The sequence below is a fragment of the Martes martes genome (genome assembly GCF_963455335.1).
Source record: "Martes martes genome assembly, chromosome: 7".
NCBI classification, from domain to species: Eukaryota; Metazoa; Chordata; class Mammalia; order Carnivora; family Mustelidae; genus Martes; species Martes martes.
Window position 1 is genome coordinate 17,711,810 of NC_137894.1, and position 23,940 is coordinate 17,735,749.

Below are 23,940 nucleotides of genomic sequence, written 5' to 3' on the forward strand. Positions count from 1 at the left end.
TCACCCCCAGCCAGGCCCGGACTGCAGCCCTAATGTCCTGTCTTGACCAGGGCCTTCCTAGAGGCCTGGCAAATCTTTTCTTCCACTTCCAGGTGAGACCAGTCATGAGGTCTAAGAAGCCAGGAAATGTGTCCGTTGAGTCCACTCCGCCAACATCCATGTTGGATTCTGTCTTTGTTTTATTGGAAGTCATTTCATTACCATCACAGTAACATGGGTGGCACAGTGGACTGCATTTTCATAAAGTCATCTGGCATAGTATGAGCCCTTTTTTCTGGCAGGAAGAGAGGTTTACCTTTGAAATTGACCACAGAAGCCTTTAAGGATGTTACAAAAATGTGCATCTACCTCTCCAGAGGTATTTCACGCTTCTGACTGTATCACAGACCCTTGAAGTTGGCATATTAATGTTACCTTCCACATTTAAATAAGAAAAAGAGAACTGGAGGATAGAGCATCTGACACACTTTTTTTTTTTTTAACCTTAAGTGAGAAGATATTTGGTACAGAAACAAGACGAAAATAAATCAAGGGAAAAATAGCCTGTTAACTGGAAACATAAAAAATAATGTCTCAATGGGCTTTTCTTCCACCAAAAATAATTATAATAATATAATATTAATAATAACAGCTATGTCTTAAAGTGAGTAGAGGCATTTTTAATTTATAATATAACATTGTACATATAATACATATGTTATTGTGCTCATAAAAGCAAATAACATGCAGAGAAAACTCGGCATATGTTTTTCTGTTGTTACAGTGATTCCTCAAAAAGAGATTTTGGATGAGGAAAGAATTCTGAAGAGTTTTGGGTTTTTGTTTTTGTTTATCCATGAAGGTTTTAAAAATATCCTTTTCTTAAAAAAAAAAAAAGAAAAGAAAAGAAAAAAAAGGCATAGACACCTTTGCTGCACAGCGCCCTTCCCGCTCTAGAAGCTGTAGGCCACATCCAGTGGGGCCCACATGGATGTCTTTACTAGTTCCCACAGCCCTAGGTCCCCTTGAGCTTTATAATATGGGTCCCTGAGCAAGACAGGATAAAGGTGTGAAATGTGGCCCAAGAATCTGTGAGTTTGGGGAGGGGGATGTTTGCATATTCTGCTCAGGCTTTTCCCTGACAAGGCTCTGCTCTCCTCAGTCAGCAGGACCCTGAAGTCTCTGAGGTCAGATGTGCCCCCTATGGGGGCCGCCAGCCAGTGGGCTACTGACCTGCCAGCCCCCTACTGACCCACCAGGCTCATAGCTGAATCCTGTCTTCCCAGAGGGGTTGGAAACCCTGGGAGCTATCATTGACCAACACCTGTCCTTGGACATTTCTCAGGGGTATTTTCTAGTGTTCTGCTTTGTTCTGTTTTACTCTCATGAAGTCTGATTGTGTTGGACAGCAGAGGTGGAAAAGGGCCGCATCCTCTTTCTGTTTCCAAGATTTCCCTTTGGTCAGGAGCTCGCATGCACATCTTGCCCCAAAGGTTCAGCCTTTCTGGGAAATAATGACTCGATGAGCAGCCTGCCCTAGGTCTGACTCCCCTGGACTGGCTCCCAGATGGATTGCATGGCTGACTGGGCAGTTCTGTTGGCCTGAATGAGGGGCTCAGGGCAGTGGTAGCAAAGTTCGCCTCTTAGAAAGGAAGCAAGGGAGAGCCCAGCAAAAGACAGGAAGGAATGGGGCCCAGGCTCACTCTCCTTGGCCAGGGCCAAGACTTGGGGCAGACTTGGGGCAGAGAACTGGGGGGAATTTGAGACTCACCCTTGGGGAGCTAACGAATAGCTACCAGATAAAATGGAAACAGCCTTCTGAATATTTCCATTTCCAGATATCTCCAGACCCACTTAAAAAGAATTTTTAAGATGGTGCTTTTTGTTCAGGCCCATTCAGTGCCAAATTTAACCAGGTTTCTCTCTCTCCCAAACAGAGCTGGAATCATAGTGAAACGAGGGTCAGGTCCCTGTCACCTCAGAGTGGACAATACACTTTCACTTCCATTATCTCATTCGATCCTTACTCCAACCCTGGGAGGTAGGCAAGGCAAATATCATGTATTCCTGTTGGAGACGATGAAGCACCAAGGCTTGGAGGGTTTAAAGAACTGCCCATGGCAGGAAGTGGCCAATGAGCCCTGGAAGCCTGTTCCACTTGTTTCTGCCACTTCCGCGTTGCCTCCTCAAACTCATTGTTTTGGGGAAGAAATGAGCTGCTTTCTGTGGCTGAACACACATGAAAAAGTGGGTTACCTTAGCACTTCTCAGGCCATCCTGAGGGTGAACAAGGTGAATGGCCTACAACCAAGTAAGCTCCTGGAAAAACCACATATCTCACATATATGAATGAACACAGCTGAACTAAAATGGTTCTCTGGAGAAATCTTTGAAATCTTTGACCAGTCTGAGTCCTAACTGCAGTAAAATCCATAGGGATGCTATATTTAACGTTTTAACACAAGTGAACAACATTTTGTTTAAATACATCTTGGGAGGGGGGAACATGGTGGTTAAAAAGAGGGAAGGGCAGAATTGGGGGTCCCTGTAGCTCCTGTAGGCCACAGGGATGGAGGGGGAAGCAACTCTGGCTTCCAGCAGCCCTCAGAGCACACTGTGCCCCAGGAGCTGTGTGGGCTTCAAGCTAATGGCCATGTTGACCGTTGGGAATAAGGTCCCTGTTGGCCCCGAGGCCATTCTTCAAACAGTCTCTCTCTTTGCCTTTGGTGATTTCTTCCTTCTCCTCCTCCTCTTCCTCTTCTTCTTCATACTCATCCTCATCCTCATCTTCACTCCTCACATCCTGGATGTTCTAGAGAAAGAAAAGAATGGGCTGTGAGTGCCAACCCTCCAGAAAGTGGCTTGAGTGAATAAGAAAACTCAAATCCCAAACTCAAAAAGAAAACACAATATTCAAAAACCAAAAGTTCATTAAGGTAGAACATATCATGTGTCACAAAATAAATCTTAGCAAAAAAGAATTGAAATCATGCAAAGTATGTTTTAGAGCATAATGGAATTAATGTCGAAATGAATATAAAAAAAAGGAAAATCTCAAAACAATTGGAAATTAAACAATACACCTTTGATAATGGATCAAAGAGTAAGTCACAAGGGCTTTTAGAAAATATTATGTGCTAAAATGAAAATACGGTTTATAAAAATTTGTCAAATGTAGCTAAAGTAGTGCTTTTAAGGAAATTAATAGCACTAAATGTTTATATTAGAAAAGAAGAAAATTCTCAAATAATTTGAGCTTCCATCTTAAGAAACCAGGAAAAAAAAAGCAAAATAAACCCAAAGCAAGCAAAAGGAAGGAGAAAAATAAATAAAGAAATCAGTGAAGTTTAAACAGAAAAAACAATAAAGAAAAGCAATAAAACCAAAAGCTGGTTCTTTGAAAATATATATAAAATTGATAAATCACTAGCAAAATTGACAAAGAAAAAGAAAGAGAAGGCACAACTTGCCAGAAAATAAAAAGGAAATCTGACTATGGATACTATAGATATTATAAAAATAACAGAATACAATGAACAGTTTTATGCATATATATTTGACAATTTAGATGAAATGGACCAACTCCTCAAAAACCACAGATTACCAAAATTCACCCAAGATGGCACAGATAACCTAAATAGTCATATAACTGTGAAAGAAATTAAGTCAACGAAAAATCTGGGAAAGAAAATCATCAGGCCAAGCAGTTTTCACTGGAAAATTCTATGAAACATATAAAGAAGAAATAATACCAAATTTCCACCAATCTCTTCCATTTGATAGAGACGAGGGAATACTTCTCAGTTTATTTTATGAGGCCAGAATTACCCTGATATCAAGGTCAGAAAAAGACAATATAGGAAAGAACAACTACAGACCAATATCTCTAATAAGAGTATATACATTTTAAAAAACCTCAATGAAAATATACAGTGGAAAAAAGACAGTCTCTTCAATAAATGGTGCTGGGAAAATTGGACAGCTATATGTAGAAGAATGAAACTCGACCATTCTCTTACACCGTACACAAAGATAAACTCGAAATGGATAAAAGACCTCAACGTGAGACAGGAATCCATCAGAATCCTCGAGGAGAACATAGGCAGTAATCTCTTCGATATCAGCCACAGCAACTTCTTTCAAGATATGTCTCCAAAGGCAAAGGAAACAAAAGCAAAAATGAACTTTTGGGACTTCATCAAGATCAAAAGCTTCTGCACAGCAAAGGAAACAGTCAACAAAACAAAGAGGCAACCCACAGAATGGGAGAAGATATTTGCAAATGACAGTACAGACAAAAGGTTGATATCCAGGATCTATAAAGAACTCCACAAACTCAACACACACAAAACAGATAATCATGTCAAAAAATGGGCAGAAGACATGAACAGACACTTCTCCAATGAAGACATACAAATGGCTAACAGACACATGAAAAAATATTCATCATCACTAGCCATCAGCGAGATTCAAATTAAAACCACATTGAGATACCACCTTACGCCAGTTAGAATGGCCAACATTAGCAAGACAGGAAACAACATGTGTTGGAGAGGATGTGGAGAAAGGGGAACCCTCTTACACTGTTGGTGGGAATGCAAGTTGGTGCAGCCACTTTGGAGAACAGTGTGGAGATTCTTCAAGAAATTAAAAATAGAGCTTCCCTATGACCCTGCAATTGCACTACTAGGTATTTACCCCAAAGATACAGATGTAGTGAAAAGAAGGGCCACCTGTACCCCAATGTTTATAGCAGCCATGGCCACGGTCGCCAAACTGTGGAAAGAACCAAGATGCCCTTCAACGGACGAATGGATAAGGAAGATGTGGTCCGTATACACTATGGAGTATTATGCCTCCATCAGAAAGGATGAATACCCAACTTTTGTATCAACATGGATGGGACTGGAAGAGATGATGCTGAGTGAAATAAGTCAAGCAGAGAGAGTCAATTATCATATGGTTTCACTTATTTGTGGAGCATAAGAAATAACATGGAGGACATGGGGAGATGGAGAGGAGAAGGGAGTTGAGGGAAATTGGAAGGGGAGATGAACCATGAGAGACTATGGACTCTGAAAAACAATCTGAGGGTTTTGAAGGGGCGGGGGGTGGGAGGTGGGGGGAGCCAGGTGGTAGGTATTATGGAGGGCACGTATTGCATGGAGCACTGAGTGTGGTGCATAAACAATGAATTCTGTTACATTGAAAAGAAAAAAAAAACAGCCCAAATCAAACCCAGTAATGTATAAAAATAATAATACATCACAATGAAGTGGGATTAGTCCCAGAAATGCAAGGCTGGTTGAAGATTTAGAAATCAATGAATGTAGTCAATCCTACCAATAATCTAAAGAAGGAAAAAAATACATAATTATATCAGTTGATGCCAAAAAAATCATATGACCAAATTTTACATCCACTCATGTTTTTTAAAAAAATGCACCAAAGAAAGAGAAGGTAATATCATACTTACTGATGAATGACTGAATGTTTTTCCTAATTTTTTCCTAAAATTAGGAAAAAAAGCAAGAATATCCACTTTCACCATTCCTATACAACATTGTATTAGAAGTCCTAGTCAACGTAATAAGGTAAGAAAAAGAAATAGAAGCCATACAGATTGGAAAGAAAGAAATGAAAGTATCCCTATTTGAAGATGACATGATTATCTACGTTGAAAATCCCAAAGAATCTACTGAAAGCTGCTAGAATTCATAAGTGAGGTTAGCAGAAAGTTGCAGGATACAAGGTCAACATACAAAACACACACACACACACACACACACACACACACATCTTGATTTCTAAACACTAATATAGTAGGCTGAAAAAGTGTCCTCAAAGATAGTAGGTTCTAATCCCTAAAACTTATGAATGTTACTTGATATGGTAAAGTTTTTGCAGGTATGATTAAGTTAAGGATATTGAGAAGATTATCCTGCATAATCCAGGTATACCCTAAGGTCACCCCAAGTGTCTTTTATAAAATATGCAATGGGAGATTCAACACAGAGAAGAGGCAATGTGAAGATGGAGGTAGAAACTGGAGTAATGTGATTATGAGTAAGGAATGCCGGCAGGCACCAGAAGTTGGAAGAGGTAAAGAATAGAATCCACCTACAGCCTTTGGAGAGAACACAACCCTACGACATCTTGAGTTCAGCTCAAATCCGATTATAGACTTCTGGCCTCCAGAACTATGAGAGAATAAATTTGTTTTTTTAAGTCACCAAGTTTGTGGTATTTTGTTATAGCAGTCACAGGAAACTAACATGACTAGCAATGTCTGACTAAAAGCAAAATTTAAATTTAATTTAACTGTAATATTTACAATAGTTTCCAAAATAAAATACTTGGGTATAAATCTAAAAAGGACATATAGGATCTGCATGTAAAACCTACAAAACTCTGATGAAATATTTAAATAATTGGGGACACATACTATGTTCATGGATTGGAGGGTTAAACATAATAAAAATGTTAATTATCCCCAGACTGATTCCACACAATATCAGTGAAAATCTCAGCAAGACTTGTTGTACACAGAGACAAGCTGATTCTAAAACTTATATGAAAAAACAAACTAGAATAACTAAATCAATTCTGAAAAAGAAAAATAAAATTGGAGGACTCCAACTCCCCAAATTTAAAACTTTCTGTAGACTTACAGTAATCAAAACTGGGTGGTATTAGCAATGATACAGGCACATAGATTAATAGAACAGAATAGGGAATGTAGAAATAGACCCACTTACAAATATGGCCAAGTAAGTTTTGACAAAGGTGCAAAAGCAATTCAATGGAGGAAAAAAAAATAGTGTTTCCAAGAAATGCTGTTAGAACAGTTAGAAATCCATAGGCAAAAGAGTAAACTTTGACCTAAACGTCATACCTTGTATAAAACCAACTCAAATGGATCATAGATCTAAATGTAAAATATAAGACTAAAACTTTTCGAAGAAAACCCATAATCTTGGGTTGGGTGAGGAGTTCCTAGATGTGGTACAAAAAATAAACTCCATTAAGAGAAAAAAACCTAATCAACTGGATTTCATCAAAATGTAACTTTTGTACTATAAAAGACACTATTCAGAGAATAAAAAGACAAGCTGCAAACTCGGGGATAATATTCACCAACCCTATAGCTGACAGGTATGCATCATAAAGAATTGTCAAAACTCAACAATAAGAAAAAAAAACAATTGAAATATGGGCAAATATATAAAAATAAGCATTTCCTCAAAGAGGATATAGGATGTCAAAGAAGGATATATATGAAAAGATGTTCAACATCACCAGCCATTAGGAAAATGCAAATTAAAGCCACAATGAGATACAACTGTAAGGGGTGCCTGGGTGGCTCAGTGGGTTAAAGCCTCTGCCTTCGGCTCAGGTCATGATCTCAGGGTCCTGGGATCGAGTCCTGCATCTGGCTCTGTGCTCAGCAGGGAGCCTGCTTCCCCCTCTCCCTCTGCCTGCCTGTCTGCCTACTTGTGATCTCTTTCTATCTCTGTCAAATAAATAAACAAAATATTTTTAAAAAAAACCTCATAGAACTTTACACCAATGGAAAAAAAGTCTATTTTGCTGATGATGTTTAAAAATCAAACTTAAAAGTATTCCTGCAAATAGTATGGTTTTCCCGATGAACGTTTGCTAAGTCAAGTCTTCCTCATGTAGGACTTTTGGTTGTCAAGCTACTTTTACTGTTGGTGATTGGGATGTTTTCTATTTTCTTTATGCAGGGACTCCTTCAAGGGCCTATTAAGCCCAGACTGGAAAAGAAAAAGACCACAGAAGATGGAGATCGGTTTCTGACACCCCATCTTTCAAGTTGCCAGCCAGAGCCTTACGAATTACTTTTTCCTTTTGTGCCCTACAGACTCCACCTGACAACTTCCAGGTATATTTACCCGAATACCTCCTCTGTGTACAATTTTCAGGCAAACACGGCTTTTGTAAAAACCCAGCGTACATGTGTGCTGCTGCCTTAATTACAGAAATGTAATATCCTGGGCTCTTCTCGGTACGATCTGCTCTTTTCCACAACAAGACAGCAAGGATCTCCAAATAAACAAGGCTCATGGTAAACATGGAGGGACAAACTTGGTGTCTCCCCAGTTAAGATGCAATGGAGAAAGGCAGATGGGTTTTTTTGGGGAGCAGTGATGCTTGGTTGACGATTGCTTTCATGGGCCGTGCCCCTTGGGTCTTCTTTTTTGTCTTCTAAAGACTTTTGTAGGGAACAAGGGGGAAATTTGAGTCGGAACAAAGAAATGAATCTCTCTCCAGAAAAACAGACTAGCATCTACTGGCCCGTTTCTCCAGGACTTAAGGAGCTGCTTCTGCTGAGACATAAATTGGTCCTTGAGGATGTTCCCCATCACCCCAAGCCGCATCTCCAGCACCCTTACCTCCAGGAAGGGGTCCTGGACCATATGAGCCTTCTGGTAATTAAAGGCATCTAATGGTCTCAAGGGTTGGGGAGCATTACTGACTTTCAGTAAGCAGTGGCTAGGGATGCCCACTATCCTACAACGCTCATGACATCCGAGTGTCCTGCCAGAGCTCAGTGTATGTGAAACCCTGTTTAGCATCTAAAGCCATCTTACATTCAAGCACAATAATTTTTGTCTGGTTTTATTAGAGTCTCAGTTTTCCAGGAATGCAGCTATGTGCACAATTCAAAGGAAGGATATACTTTGTTTTGTTCAGAGCTTCTCAATTTCAGAAAGCCTTGTCACCAAGGGCAAACAACACTAGGGGGGCAGTGCTGAGTCCCCAGTGTTGAGTCATCCAGTACTGAGTCCCCAGTACCGCATGCCCCCGTGCGAACAGCTGCCCCAGTCATGCCAAGACTCCGCAGTGAGTGAGCATAGCACCTGTTGACCTTGGGATGCTCTTGAGTATTGTCTAGCACACATATTACATGTGAAATGCTGATTTTATCTGAAATGCCTTTCTTTCTATTTCTTTTCTACTGCAGTTATGGCGTTCTATTGCTATTTTTTTTTAAGATTTTTTATTTATTTATCTGAGAGAGACAGAGCATGAGCAGGAAGAAGCAGTAGGGGGAGAAGCAGACTCCCCACTGAGCAGGGAGGACCCAACCCCAGGACCCTGGAATCATGACCTGAGCCAAAGACAGGCGCTTCACCGATTGAGCCACCCAGGTGCCCCCATTCTATTGCTTTTTGAAATTATGACTATAGGTGAGTTATATTACCCGGGAATTTAATTTCAGGCTAGTGAAGGCGGTATGGGTCCAACAGAATTGAGAACCACGGCCCTGGATGATGAATCCAACTCCAAAAGGATTTTCAGATAGTAAGAATTTGTTCGATGGACATACATGTGGTTACACATTATGCAAGCTTAAATAATGTAAATTGGAAATTGCATGGTATTCAACTACTGATAAAACTTCATATTTAATTTTGTCTTGTATAAAACCGTAACAGCAATGAAAACCTTAAAGGGATTTTTTTCCCCCACTGCTCTAAAAATCCTCTGTGCTCTACCTAGTCACCCCTCCCTCTCTCCCAACCCCTGGTGACCACTGATGTTTTTACTGTCTCATAGCTCTGTCTTCTCCAGAATGTCACCTAGGTGGAATCATTCAGTAGGTAATCTTTTAAGATTGGCTTCTCTCACTTAGTTACATGCATTACTTAGCCATGTCTTTTCATGGCTTATGAGCTCATTTCTTTTTATTGCTAAAGAATATTCCATTGTCTGGCGGTACCACAGTTTATGGGTACATTCGCCTACTTGGGAGACATCTTGGCTGCTTCCAGGTCTTGGTAATTGTGGATAAAGCTGCTGTAGACACTCATGCTATTGATGTCCACGTACTGGGCATTGGGCTAAGCAGTTAGTATGAACGATAACATTCCCTCCTCACAATAACCCAAGGACACTGGAGCCTCTCTCTCTATTTTAAAAGTGAGGAAGCAAGACTCAGAGCTCAGCCTTGCAAGGCCGCACAGCTAAGAAAGACAGGATGAGAACCCTACTCTAAGCTTAGAAACTGAACCACAGTTCTCTACAGACCGCTGGTGGAGTCATTTGCACAAACAAACACTTGAGACAGGGGACCCAGGAGGCAGATGCTGGGCTGGGTTCTGTTTGCGGTCAGTTGTCTGTATGAGAAAGCTCCCTCTCCCCTCCAACTGAGCAGAGTACCAGCTCTTGTCACATCTCTTCACCCTGTTCTGACTCTGCCCTTGGTACCTGACTCTGAAGCATAAAATTTGAAATAGTGAAAAGCATCCCTAATTAATTACTTTTACTACGTGAGACAAACACACCATGTTTTAGTCTGTTCTGTGTCAGTTACAACAGTGATGGTGGAGGCCCTGGAAACTGATTCCGGATGCGTTACTGGTCTGCCACCCACAGTTTGAAAATAGCTGGCTTTGGATACACTTGGAAAATGAAGCTTTCCCACATAGCTGAAATCAGACAAGTTTAAGAGAGGAACCATAATCCATGTTCTGCAAAGCACCTTTTCACAACTGCAAGTCTTTCCCAGTAATGACAACACTTCACAGAAATGAAAACCAGGTTGAGCTTGCTCTAGTGGAACAAGGAATTAAACACTTGCTAAAGGTCAAGCCACCGTGTTTTCTGAAACACTACCTGTGTGCTTTGATGGAGTGCCAAGACTTTGCTTACACAGCAGCAGTGAGTACCTTTCTTGGAATCAGCCACTTTCTTTCCCTGCATTGTCCTTCCCTTTTCACTGTTCTCTTCCCACCCGCCCTGCTCTTTCCTCTACTTTTAGTTGTCACTGGGCTAGGAGAACTTGTCTCATGCAAATGTTGACCCAGAAGCCTCCTACAAATCATTAAAGGCCTAAGAAAATGCAGGCATAAAGAAGGATCCAGAACCTTCTTTGAAGAGTGAGTTGGATCTGGGCTTCAACAGCCAAAGGGTTATAGCTCCTTGGTTCAGTCCGCCAGGGCAAGCATAGGGCCCTTGTCCAAGCATAGGGCAACTCACCTGCTTACCGTGATCAGCCCAACTGGGCTTCCCCTCCGTGAGGGTTTCAGAAGCTGCCATTACAGAGAGCACATTAGTATTTGATAATTATAAATAACCTTCCTCTAGAATTAGGAAAGATATCTAGCATGTAACTGAAGTTTTTCCAGAGATGACCTGGGCCCTCTAGAACACGTTATTAACAACATTATTCATTCCACAATTGGAATTCATTCCACAATTCACTCCACAATTCCACCTTTGGTTATACAAAATGATGGTGAAAAGAATGAAGAAGTTATTCATGTAGGAGAGACCCTGTTACTTGTTGGAACAGGGCTTTGGAGCCCCCACACCACTAAAAGGCATGAATATTGACAAAGGTCATCTACCTGGCACTCCAAGAGGCCAGGGGAGATGTGTGGTCAGGGGATGGGTTGAAATCACAGTCACCATGAAGGGAGATTGGCAGTCAGTCTGAAGGTGTCCCATACACTAGGAGAAATAGGGACATTGGGACCAAAACAGCCTTCTTCAGTTAAAGTCATGATGTCAAAATACCTCTTTGAAGGGAAGGTTCTAGGAATGGGGGCACAGAGGTGAGCTGAGTCACATTTAGAGAAGCGATGGACAGTCTTTCAGCTCTGCTATTTCTTTTTTTTCAGGGAGCTCATGAAAGAAAAAAAGTGTTTGAACCTGAGATATTACATGGTAATTGATTTTGGTTGGTGTCATAGCTCTTCGACACAGAATACCAGGACCAAGACTGCAGGCACAGCCCCCACTCCCTATCATCCCGAGTGCAAGTCAAAGTAGTACCAAGTCTCTTATATTCTATGGAGTTTGGATCCAAGTTGCTGAAAACATGCCCTAAAGATTGGCTTATTCATGATTCCCAGTTTTTGTGACTGGTCTGCATACACAGAAAGTTTCCTCTTGAATTTCAGAGCCAGACTCAAAAGTTGCCTTTGATATTGCCCCAATTCACCAGTGTAAACTAGAATACTGATGATCTTTGAACAACATGGGGTTGGGGACACTGATGCCCTGCATGGCCCAAAATCCTTGTATAACTTTTGATTGGCCAAGAGCTTAACTACTAACAGTCTACTGTTGACTGGAAACATTATTGAGCACATAAACAGTTGACTAACACATATTTTATTTGTTCTATGAATTATCTACTGTATTCTTGCCATAAAATAAGCAAGAGAAAAGGAAATATTTTTAAGAAAATCATAAGGAAGAGAAAATCCATGTACAGAACTGCACTGTTCAAACCCGTATTGTACAAGGGTCAACTGTATGTTCTATTTTCCATGGATGGGCTTTTTCTCACTTTACTTGCTGCCATCAATCTACCTAATTTCCTTAGAAATGAATTCATTTTTGCTTGGGCTTACAGGCTTTTAAAAAATGAGCTTCTGGGGCGCCTGGGTGGCTCAGTGGGTTAAGCCGCTGCCTTCGGCTCAGGTCATGATCTCAGGGTCCTGGGATCGAGTCCCATATCGGGCTCTCTGCTCAGCAGGAAGCCTGCTTCCCTCCCTCTCTCTCTTTGCCTGCCTCTCTGCTTACTTGTGATCTCTCTCTGTCAAATAAATAAAATAAATCTTTAAAAAAAAAAAAAAAAAAAAAAAAAAAAAAAAAAAAAATGAGCTTCTAAGAGAAAGAGCCACTGTCAGGGCTAGGTGGATGCTAGAGGATGTCTTGTCAAACATGTTCATTTTCCAGGTGAAATAAAAGCTACAGGGGCGCCTGAGTGGCTCAGTGGGTTAAAGCCTCTGCCTTCGGTTCAGATCATGATCCCAGGGTCCTGGGATCGAGTCCCACATTGGTCTCTCTGCTTAGCAGGGGGACTGCTTCCTCCTTTCTCTCTGCCCGCCTCTCTGCCTACTTGTGATCTCTGTCTATCAAATAAATAAATAAAATCTTTAAAAAAAGAAAGAAAGAAAGAAAGAAAAGCTACGGGACTTCATCCCACCCCAGCTGAGGACCCAGCTTAGTGGCAGCAGAGCTCAGATCCCCCTGCATGGCTCTTGATAAAAATGCATGGTTTTCGGGGCGCCTGGGTGGCTCAATGGGTTAAAGCCTCTGCCTTCGGCTCAGGTCATGGTCTCAGGGTCCTGGGATTGAGCCTCACATCGGGCTCTCTGCTTGGCAGGGAGCCTGCTTCCTCCTCTCTCTCTGCCTGCCTCTCTGCCTACTTGTGATCTCTGTCCGTCAAATAAATAAATACAATCTTAAAAAAAAAATGCATGGTTTTCTTTCATAGCCTCTGGATTACCTAAAAATTAATTAAAAATGTACCAGACTCTGTGGCAATCATCAAACTGTGATGGGTGTAGAAAACAATTGATTTCATAACTGTAATTTGCTTTGGGGATTAAAACCATTAAAATTAGTGCATTCTCCAATTTGCTACATATTGCGTCTTTTGGAAATGGCTGTAGACGCTATGGTTGGAAATTTAACAACTCTGCCAAGGAAAAGATGCAAAGATGACCAAGAAAAAAAAGAGAGAGAGAGAGAGAGAGAGAGAGAGAGAGAAACACCCACTGAAATACCCACTAGGATTTAGGTAAGCAAGGCTTAAGAAATAACCATGGTAAGGCAGAGGATTAAGTATATAGCCCAGGGGCGCCTGGGTGACTCAGTCATTTAAGCATATGACTCTTGATTTCAGCTCAGGTCATGACCTCAGGGTTGTGAGATCAAGCCCCTTCCGGCTCCTTGTTGGGCATGGAACCTGCTTAAGATTCTCTCTCCCTCTACCCTTCCCTTGTCTGCCACCCCCGTTCTTGCTCCTTAAAATTTAAAAAAAAAATTATATAGTCCAGAAAATGTGTATTAAAACTGAGATGTTAAAGTTTGTTTCAAATATCAACATCCAACAAAGAAATTATATGCTCCATTAAGAAGGGAAAAAATCCAATGTGACAGAAAAGCATACAAAGGATATGAAGAGGCAATTCACAGAAGGGGCAACGTTACTGACTAATAAACTATACAAAATATTCAATCTTAGTAATCAGGAAAGTGCAAACTAAAATGAGATACAATCTCGCATTCATCAAACTGGTAAATAATGAAAAGTCTGATAAAACCAAAAGTTGGTGAGGATGTGGAAAAAGAGCGACTCTCATACACTTGGTTTGAAGAATCGTGTGGTAGCATCCGGTAGACTTGACTTGGGAATCCTACCCAGAAACTCATACATGTTCCCAAGGAAACAGATATGAGAATGTTTATGGTAGAACTGGCTGTAAACAGGAGGATAAACAGAGTGTGGAATGTCTGATTCACGGCATACCATAGAGGAATTAAACAAATTGATCTACAGAGTTACATATATTGATGTGAATGTGATGAATGAAGAAAGCAAGTTGCACAATCATATTAGATCACAGATCAAGTTCATTAGATTACTAATTAATTAATTATATCACTTAATTAATTAGATCACTAGATCACAGCATTCATGCAAAGTTTACAAATATGGAAGCAATATTCTAATGTTTGTGACCATACCCAAGCATAGTAAGTACACAAAAGCGTGGATGGAAGGATGCAGCTTCAGTGGTTCTCTTGACAGAGTGAGAGAGGGAAAGAGGGGAATGGGTTGGGGTGGGATATGCCAGAATATACCATCTGCCTTCCTAGTTTCTCTTGGGTGATTTCATCTAGCACATGGTAGGTGCTTGTATCTATTTGATGAGAGAGTGAATGAATGACTCTAACTTCTCAGTATTAAATCCCACCTAAATTCAAGTGACTCCCCAATTTTTTTAAAGATTTATTTATTTGAGAGAGAGAGAGAGAAAACATGAGAGAGAGAGAGAGAAAGAGAGAGGGAGAGCAGGGGAAGGGGCAGGGGGAGAGAGAGAGAGAGAGAGAGAGAGAGAGAGAATCCTAAACAGACTCCACGCGGAGCGCAGAGCCCAACAATAGGGCTTGTTCCTACAACCATGAGATCACAACCTGAGCCGAAAACAAGAGTTGGATGCTCAACTCACTGAGCCACCCAGGTGGCCCGTGACTCTCAAATTTATACCTCAGTGTAGATATCTCTCCCTGGCTTCAAATGATCACAGCTAGACAATCTCCTCTCAGTTGCCTAACTGGCCCATGAAATTCTGGTCCCCCTGTTCAACCCTTTTTCCCAGTCTTCAATATTTCGGCAAATGGCACTTCCATTCACTCAGCCGTTCCAGGCGAAAACTTCCAGATCATCCTCAGTCCTGCCCTGCATGGGACACCTTGCTTCCCAGCCCATCACACTCAATGAGGGTCTTTGATACAGACCTCTGCTCTTGTCTTCAGCCACCTCCAAACTGCATCACATCTCCATGGCCAGGATCTAGCTTCTGTGCTGGCTTAGCCCATGGGCTGGCCACCACCTATGACCTCAGAATACTGGAGCACATTGGTCAGCCAGGCTACACCATGCCAGCTGGCCTTCTGAGACGCAGCACATGGGTTTAGGTCCCCAGGGCCCCCTGCTGACTTAGAGCACTCTGCAGCTAGACTCTTGACAGCCACTTCACATAGTTCTTGTGGGACAGTGGTGTTCCCTCCACTCAGGAGCCACATTGCCATTGTTGACGAGATTACTGAATGAGGAAAATTCACAAAGTATCTCACCTGCTCTTCTGTAGTGGTAGACAAAATATGGTTTGTTCTTAGACAACTGCAAACCACCAGCCTACATCTAAAAGGGAATACAGAACATTATCATGGCCCATAGCTGGGCAGCTAGAGCATAGTGGGGCTAATCTATGCCAGAGTTTCCCAACTGGTGTGCCAGGAAATGGTTAAAATATGCAGAGACATTGATTCTTTCAGCCCTTGGAGCAGCTACCAGAGCCATCGTCTCCTCCTTCTTTGGACAGTTGCATTGGTTTTCCCAACTGCACTGTCCAAGCAGCATGTCTCTGTGCCCCAAGGGGAGGAAGGTGTAGAAGCTCTGAATGGAGCTGAAGGAAACTTTCCAATATGTCGCAACCCGGGAAGACTTCCTCCTAGGTGCTGTGCCTTGAGCTAGAGATGGGAAGTTGTGTGGCTGAAACTTGGATTCTCTGATTTCCAGGGGAGGGGAAGGTGTGTGTGAAGGGCAGGCGGTGAGAACTGGCTGACTCCAGGACATGAATGGTTCTGTTGCTTAGATCCAACACTCAACGAGGGTTAGAAGTGAAGAAATGACCAGAGAGGAAGGGTCCTTAGGGGAATGAGAATGAACCATTCATTCTTACTGGCATGGTCAACCCTACCTCACCCTCTATGCCCTTCCCAACTCAAACTATACATGATCACAAAGGAATGGGAAGTCATAGTGTTCTAAACATGATCATCGTCTCCCAGTTCCAACTGAACAATAAGCTACAATTTCATTCTCTCAATTCATCAGAACTTTCCAAATGCAGTTGCCTGATTTCAAAAGGAAATGGCTGGCAACCGTCATCACTTGAGTAATTTTTAACTGCCAATATTTACATCTGAAGAAATGCTACCCAGCTAATAATGCAGAGCTTGGCTTCTCAAGAAATAGTGTGTTTGGCTGTTCCAGAATAACCTACCTTCCCTCTGTACAGAATGACACAGGCAGGTGAGAAAGCAAGAAATAATTTGGGAACACCTCCAACCACAAAGCGACTCAGCCAAAAGAGAAATAAGTTCATCTATTCATTCCATGAATCTCAGCCTGGGCACTCTTGACATTGTGGGGCACACAGTTCTTTGTGTGGGGACTGTTCTACCCATTAGGAGGGTTAACAGTATATATCCTTAGTCTCTGTCCACTAGATACAGTTGTGACCATCAGAAATGTCTCCAGAGATTTCCAAATGTCCCTGGACATCACCCCAGTTAAGAACCACTGGTTCAAAAAATTATTTCTGGAGCCCCCGGGCATTCCGCGAAACATCAGGGACTTAATAGTCCCTGTCTTGAGATATCTTGCGGTCTATGGAGAGAACCAAATCCCAAGAGCTCAAACATATAATAGTAAATACAAAGCTACACATTTATAAGTGTTATGAAGTAGAGATACCCCGATGTGTAAATTGGGGATCTCACTTAGATGGGGCGACATCAGGAAGGAAATGGAATGCAAAGGTTGTTACCTGAAGGTTGAGTAGGACTGGTCAGGGAAGAGTGGGGTAAAGAGCCTTGGGTGGGGGAAAGTCTGACGTGCTTAGGGATCAGAAAGGCTAACACAGCTAAAACATAATAAGACAGATGGAGCCTGTCCTGACATGAAGTCAGGGAGGAAGCATGGACCATATGATCAGTTTCACAGGTCGCAGAAGTTCTATTTACTTGTAAGTCCAAAGAGAGGCCATTGTGCCGTACTTTTTGCGATACGGGGAGCAGACCAGTGACTCAAACAGACAAGGTGTCTATACTCAGAAAACTTCTGCTCTAAGGGAGATGCTGGTTGATATATAACAGCAGATCCTATTGCTATAAGTGGTAGAGGGAATTCGGAGTGGCCACAGGCAGACCTCTGGTGGCTGCGGGCATGGTGCAGGGGAGAAGTGGCAGTGGCATAGGCTGGAGGTGCAGATGGGTTAATGCATGAGAGAGAACAGTGCCCAAAGCCCTCTGTATTTGGAAAGGACTTTGAAGCTCATCGAATCTAGTTTCTACTGAAGCTGATATGTCTTTTTGGATAACCCAAGCAAAAAACATACACACTCCTGCCTATACATCTCCAGTAATGACCGAGTAATTGTCCAAGAGGAGTCTGGGTACTTCCTTCAAACTTCCTTCAAACAATGGACATTAAATCCTCTTCCCGCTAAACATTCCCATTTCCTTCCACTGATCTCATATGATAGAACATCAGAACCCTTCTCAGTGCTGTGGATCTCAGAGAACATTCTTCCATCCATACCCATCAGCCTGCATTGTACTATGTGTGTATCACAACGAACACCACTCAGTTCAGACATGACTTACTACTTTCATCTCCACCAAAAAGGGGGGGAGGCGCATACAGTAAATGTAGTCAAACCCTCGTATCTGTATGCTTGGCTTTATTTTTTGTGTAATTTTTTCTTCATTTTAAGATTCCAGAATCTATAGATCTTTATCAATCAATCATGATCTGCCTGTTAGGGAAGGTAGATACATCCGACCCTGGTCTGGACTCCTAAGAACAGATTGCAAGGATTACCAAACAAAGCAAATGTTGACAATGAGGGGAAAATGATAGTAATGCTAACAAGAGAAAATGCTCGTTTTGAGTAAAGGAGTCAACTCTGCCACAGCACTCCTGTACACCTCTGGGAAAGACATCTGCACCTAGGGTTTCAATAAATTGCAGAGCTGTGTTTCTGAAATGCCTTCAGGAAACTCTGAGCTTGGGAATCTGTGGTTCTCCAGTCATGTCAAAAGCCCAGGAGGTCATGAATGACTCATAACATCCCACTGCCTTTTGAATGGCTCCACGTCTAAATCCACAGCTGGCAATGAAACAAAGGACAATAGAATAAGCATTTTATGCTGTTGAAAGCAAACTTGTAGCTTTCCCTGTCTGAAAAGAAAAAGAAGTACATTCACTCAAGGAGTGCAATTTTCTAAACTCCTACCAAGATGCATTCCTTTTTGTTATACTACTTCTTATTATCCAAGATGACAAGGTCACAGAAAAGAAAAAAAAAGAAAGATTGAGTTTTCCCTCCATTTTTTTTTCTCAAAGAAGTTGCATTAAATTTAAATTGGAAACTATCAAACCTAGCTATACATGGACATTTCCTGTTAGTTATCGGGGTCCAAATTTTCTAGACCAATGCTTCTTAAACTTTAATATGCATATAAATCACCTAGAGTTGATGAAAATATAGACTCTCATTCGCAAGGTCTCTGGTGGGCCTGGAGGTGCTGCATTTCTAACCAGCTCTAGGCGATGTCTGGGCTGACATTGTGGTTGGCCGGCTGTTTCTTAGGCCATAGTCCCTCCCTAGATTGCCACTCTCTGTAAACAGAAGTTGAAGCAGAGGATCTCCTATGGGTCTTTCCAGTTTTAAAATTCCATGATTCCAACTCATTTTTATTTCATTAATATCTTTATGTCATGAGTCCTTTTAGTCCAGAGAGGCAGTAGAAAATTAGCAGTATGTCTCACTTCCTATAACAGATGGTTGTTTAAAAATAATTAGTAAATCATCTTATAAAATGAGTCATGCCTTTACTTCTCTAGAGAAATGTACTATTTAAAGAATTCTGGGTTTCTACGATGGAAACAATCTCCAAGTGTTTGTTTCAATACTCAGAATTTTCCTTTACAAGAATTTTTTAGCATTAATACCTGTGTAACATGAAAATCTACTGCTCGGATTAAAATTTGCAAGATGGGAGTATTCGTGGAGGTCATGTCCAAAAACTCCACACACAGAGCAGATCACTCTGCTTCTTAGAAAGCAGACCCAAGAAATGGAGAGCCATCCACGGATGCTAGCCCAGTAATGGCGAAGACACACACACGTGCACACACACACACACACACACACACACACGTGGTCTTCTCTACTTTCCAGTGGCTCTCAACCTGAAAGGCAGATCAGAATCACTTACTCAGGAGAAGTAGTCTCTTAAAAAGTCTGATGTCTGGGTCCTATCTCCATAAATTCTGATTTAACTGATTTGAGTTTGGTCCTGGCCATGAATATCTTTCTTTAAAGGCTCCACAGGCCATGTTAGTCAGGTGTAGTCGACATAGCTAATGTGTAACCAGGTGATCTGAAATAAAAAGTGGAAATCCTGGGAGAGCTTCTTGTCGATGTGAGCAGTACACCTCACCCTGTATTTGCCTTAAATGTGATCATCATCCTCACCTGATGAAAATATGTATCAGATAGAAGCATAATGACTTTTTTCATAAACAGACATATAGGATATTCCTAAATCTTTGACAGGGCTTTTAGAGAAAAGGACCTCAGGAACGTTTAAGCATCTGTCATCAAATGTCATGTTTTCCTATTCATAAGCAAAAGGTTCAAAGGATAAGCTGGATAAGTGAAGTGAAGTTTAATAATAAGAAATGTAAATTCCAACACAAATCATGACCATTGCCAGACAACCCTTGAATGGAGGGAATGTGGCTTGGCCCATGTGAAGAAGACCTAGGTTTTTGTTTTTGTTTTTTTTTTTTAAGATTTTATTTATTTATTTGACAGATGGAGATCACAAGTAGGCAGAGAGACAGGCAGAGAGAGAGGGGAGGAAGCAGGCTCCCTGCGGAGCAGAGCGCGTGATGAGGACTGAGGGCTCAATCCCAGGACCCTGAGATCAGGACCTGAGCCGAAGGCAGAGGCTTAACCCATTGAGCCACCCAGGTGCCCCAAGACCTTGGGATTTTAATAGATTTCAAACTTGGTATGAATTAGTAGCATAATGTGACTGCCCAGTGACTCAGAACAAATCTAGGCTGCACTGACAGAAGTAGAGTTTTCACAAAAAGAGATAGCAGACCCACTTGTGTATTAGTCAGACCACGTCTCAAAACTGCTGCTCATTTAAAGGAGAATCTGGGAAAAAACGAAACAAGAGAGGTAGTTGAAAAGACTCAACAGCGCATCTTAGGATGAGGGACAGTTGGAAGAGTTGGAGGTATTTAACCTCCAGAAGCAGAGCCATGGTGAGGGAGGGCATAGGGTTGGTGTCTAAGGGCTGCTGGGATGCTGTGTGTAGCTTCCATACTGAGACATCAGCAAGACGTCCTGGGAAACAGAGAACATTGTTCAGATTCTCTATAAGAAGAAAATATACATCCAAATTCCAATGAGCCACCACAGCCCTCTAGCCTGTGGCTGGGAAGTGGAGAGGGCAAGCATGGAAAAATGAGCCGGGTGGGTGTAGTGACTTAGAAGAAGCACGGACAAAAGTCACCTCCAGAAAGAGTGAGGGAAAGCATATGTGCACAGGCTGGGGGCCTGGTAGTTCTTAGCTCTTGCTAAAGAGGAGGAGCCCCAACATGCATCAGACGGTGAGCGGAGTTTGTCGGGAAGAATCAGGTAAATAAAGAGGATGTGGTACTTGAAGATAACCAATGAAGGGAAAGAAGAACACAGAAGAAAAGTCAGGATCTTGCAGAACAGAAAGAGACAAGACAATAGGCCGGCTATCACTCTCCCTTGCTCACCAACTGAAAACCTTTCTAGAGTGGAAAAGGAAGGGTAGGGGCACCTGGGTGGCTCAGTGAGTTAAAGCCTCTGCCTTTGGCTCAGGTCATGATCCCAGGGTCTTGGGATCGAGTTCCACATCAGGCTCCCTGCTCAGCAGGGAACTTGCTTCCTCCTCTCTCTCTGTCTGCCTGCCTCTCTGCCTACTTGTGATCTCTGTCTGTCAAATAAAAAAATAAAATCTTAAAAAAAAAGAAAAAGAAAAGGAAGGGTAGTGGGTTTAGCCAGCCCATTATAATTGAGTATAACTTCAGAGACTCCATGAGAACAGATCCCACAGGAGAACAGATCCCACCACCTGTCCCATACACAGGGGAAGAGAAGTACCTTTGTTATTCCAGATCCAAGACCTACAACAACCAGTGTGGTAGCCACTCACCACATGTGGCTTCTGAGCATTTGAATGTGGTTGGTCCACATTGAGATGTGCTGTAAGTATAAAATAAAATCCACACTGGATTTCAAAGACTTAATGTGAAAAAAAGGATGAAAGAATCCCATTAATAATTTTTGGTATTGATTGCTGAATTGTGATATTAACCTTACATATGATTATAATCTTTCCCTGGTTAAAATATTGACCAGGCAAAATATATAGCAGGGAAGACTGAAATGATAATATTTTGCTTCTATTGTGTTCAATATATTACTAAACTTAATTTCACCTGTTCTTTACGAGTTCTTAAAAAACACTACTAGATAAATTAAAATTATGTGTGTGACTCACATTATGTTTTTATTGGGCAGCACTGGCCTAGAGGGAAAGATCAGGAAAAAAGAAAGATCTACCTAACAGTTATACTTGTTTGAAAATGAAATAGGCTGTCTCAGGAAGCCTATAAACTGTTGTTATTTGGAAAATGAAATACTGTGACAACTGCTTCTGGCCAGGATAGAAAAACAAGATTAGATTATCCTAGCATGTTAGACAACTGAAAGTTGCATAAAATATATCTTAAAAAAACAGCAATAGTTTTTAGACATTTAGACTTACAATAAGCAGCTCAGGATCATGGTTTCTGACAAAGAAAATGAAGGAGGGGAGTGCTGCACTGGTGCCCGCACACCATCTTACTGCTTCTGAGCTGAAGCCCAGACAGAGCCCAGAAGTGCCACCGAGTTGAGGAAACAGAACTTGGAGTTCCCCAAAGCAAAGCTGGCGGACAGAATGCTGGAGAGAAGGGAGACACACAGAAAGAGAGTTCCTGAGATCCTCAGTGGAATTCCCTTCAGTCCTTGATCGAGTACTGACCTGTGCAGGTGAGTCAGGAAACTACCAAAGGCCAGGCAGAGATTCACCAGGAAAAATTGGCAAAACAACCCCGGGAGCTCAGACTGTGGTCATAGCTTGCTGTCTTCTCACGAGCCAGACTGAAAGGAATTCTTAGTTTATGCACATCGAGGAGAATGCTAAGAAGCACTTCACTTAATAACCATTGACTGAAGGCTATTCTGGGCTCACTCTAGCAAACCTTAAAAACTAGCCTTTGAAAGGATCAGACTTCTTACAAGCAACTTGATGCTATACAAAAGGAAAATACACTAATTGTACTACATACAAAACCACTATTTTTAAAAAAGAGTTTATTTATTTATTTGACAGACAGAGATCACAAGTAGGCAAAGCAGCAGGCAGAGAGTGAGAGAGAAACAGGCTCCTCGCTGAGCAGAGAGCCTGATGCGGGGCTCAATCCCAGGACCCTAGGATCATGACCTGAGCCATCCAGGTGCCCCCCAAAACACTATTTAAAACAACAAACAGGGAACCTGGGTGGCTCAGTGGGTTAAACCCTCTGCCTTCAGCTCAGGTCATGATCCCAGGATCCTGGGATCGAGCCCCACATCGGGCTCTCTGCTCTGCGGGGAGCCTGCTTCCCTTCCTCTCTCTCTCTCTCTCTGCCTGCCTCTCTGCCTACTTGTGATCTCTGTCTGTCAAATAAATAAATAAATAAATAAATCTTTAAAACAACAAACAAACCAAAGCCACTATTTAAAAGGAATACAACAAAATCCATCATCCAACAATGTAAACTTCAAAATGTCTCGCATCTAATAAAAAATTAGCAGGTTTGCAAAGAAGTTGGGAAATAGGGCACATAACCAGGACAAAATTCAATGAATAGAAATAGACCCAAGATTATCAGAGATGATGGAATTAGCAAACAAAGATGGTAAAATAGCTGTTATAAATATGGTCCATATATTCAAGGAGGTAGAGAAAAACACAAACATATTAAGAAAAAATGGAAGATATAAAAAAAGACCAAAATATCATTTATAGAGATGGAAAATAGAATATCTGAAGTTAAAAACACACTCAATTGGGTTAACTGCTGAACAGATATCACAAAAAAAAAAAACAAAGATTGTGAAGTCATAGTAATAGTGATTAATCAAAATGAAGCACAGTAAGGGGGTGCCCAGGGGGCTCAGTCAGTGAAGAGTCTTGATTTTGGCTCAGCTCACGATCCTGGGGTCGTGAGAGCGAGCCCCATGTCAGGCTCCAAGCTCAGTGAGGAGTCTGCTTGATATTCTCTCCCTCTCCTTGTGGGGACGGGTGTTAGGTCCGGAATGGGGTGGGCAGAGACCAGAGGTCTTCAGGACGGCGGCTCCAATCTGCCCTGGGAGGCTCTCAGGCATGTCCTTCTCTGGGTATTATCCTTGGTTGAAGGGAGCTGCCTTGCCCAGAGTTACACCCCCCTCCCCAGAGGGCAGCCCACATCCAGTGACATGTTCAGGCCAGGGTACAGAGGTCCCACCCCTTTGCCACAACTGGACATCGCAGAAGGACCAC

General features: G+C 41.9%; 1 protein-coding gene across 1 annotated transcript in view; it reads right to left on the minus strand.

Annotated features, from left to right (window-relative positions):
* Nucleotides 1-640: 640 nt before the first annotated feature.
* CERS3 (ceramide synthase 3) overlaps nucleotides 641-23,940 on the minus strand; it is a 104,662-nt gene continuing 81,362 nt past the window's right edge. Inside the window, exon 12 of the mRNA XM_080809367.1 lies at nucleotides 641-2,791. Coding sequence (XP_080665493.1) covers nucleotides 2,624-2,791 — 168 coding nt within the window. The 3' untranslated portion in view covers nucleotides 641-2,623. The remainder of the gene's footprint in view (nucleotides 2,792-23,940) is intronic.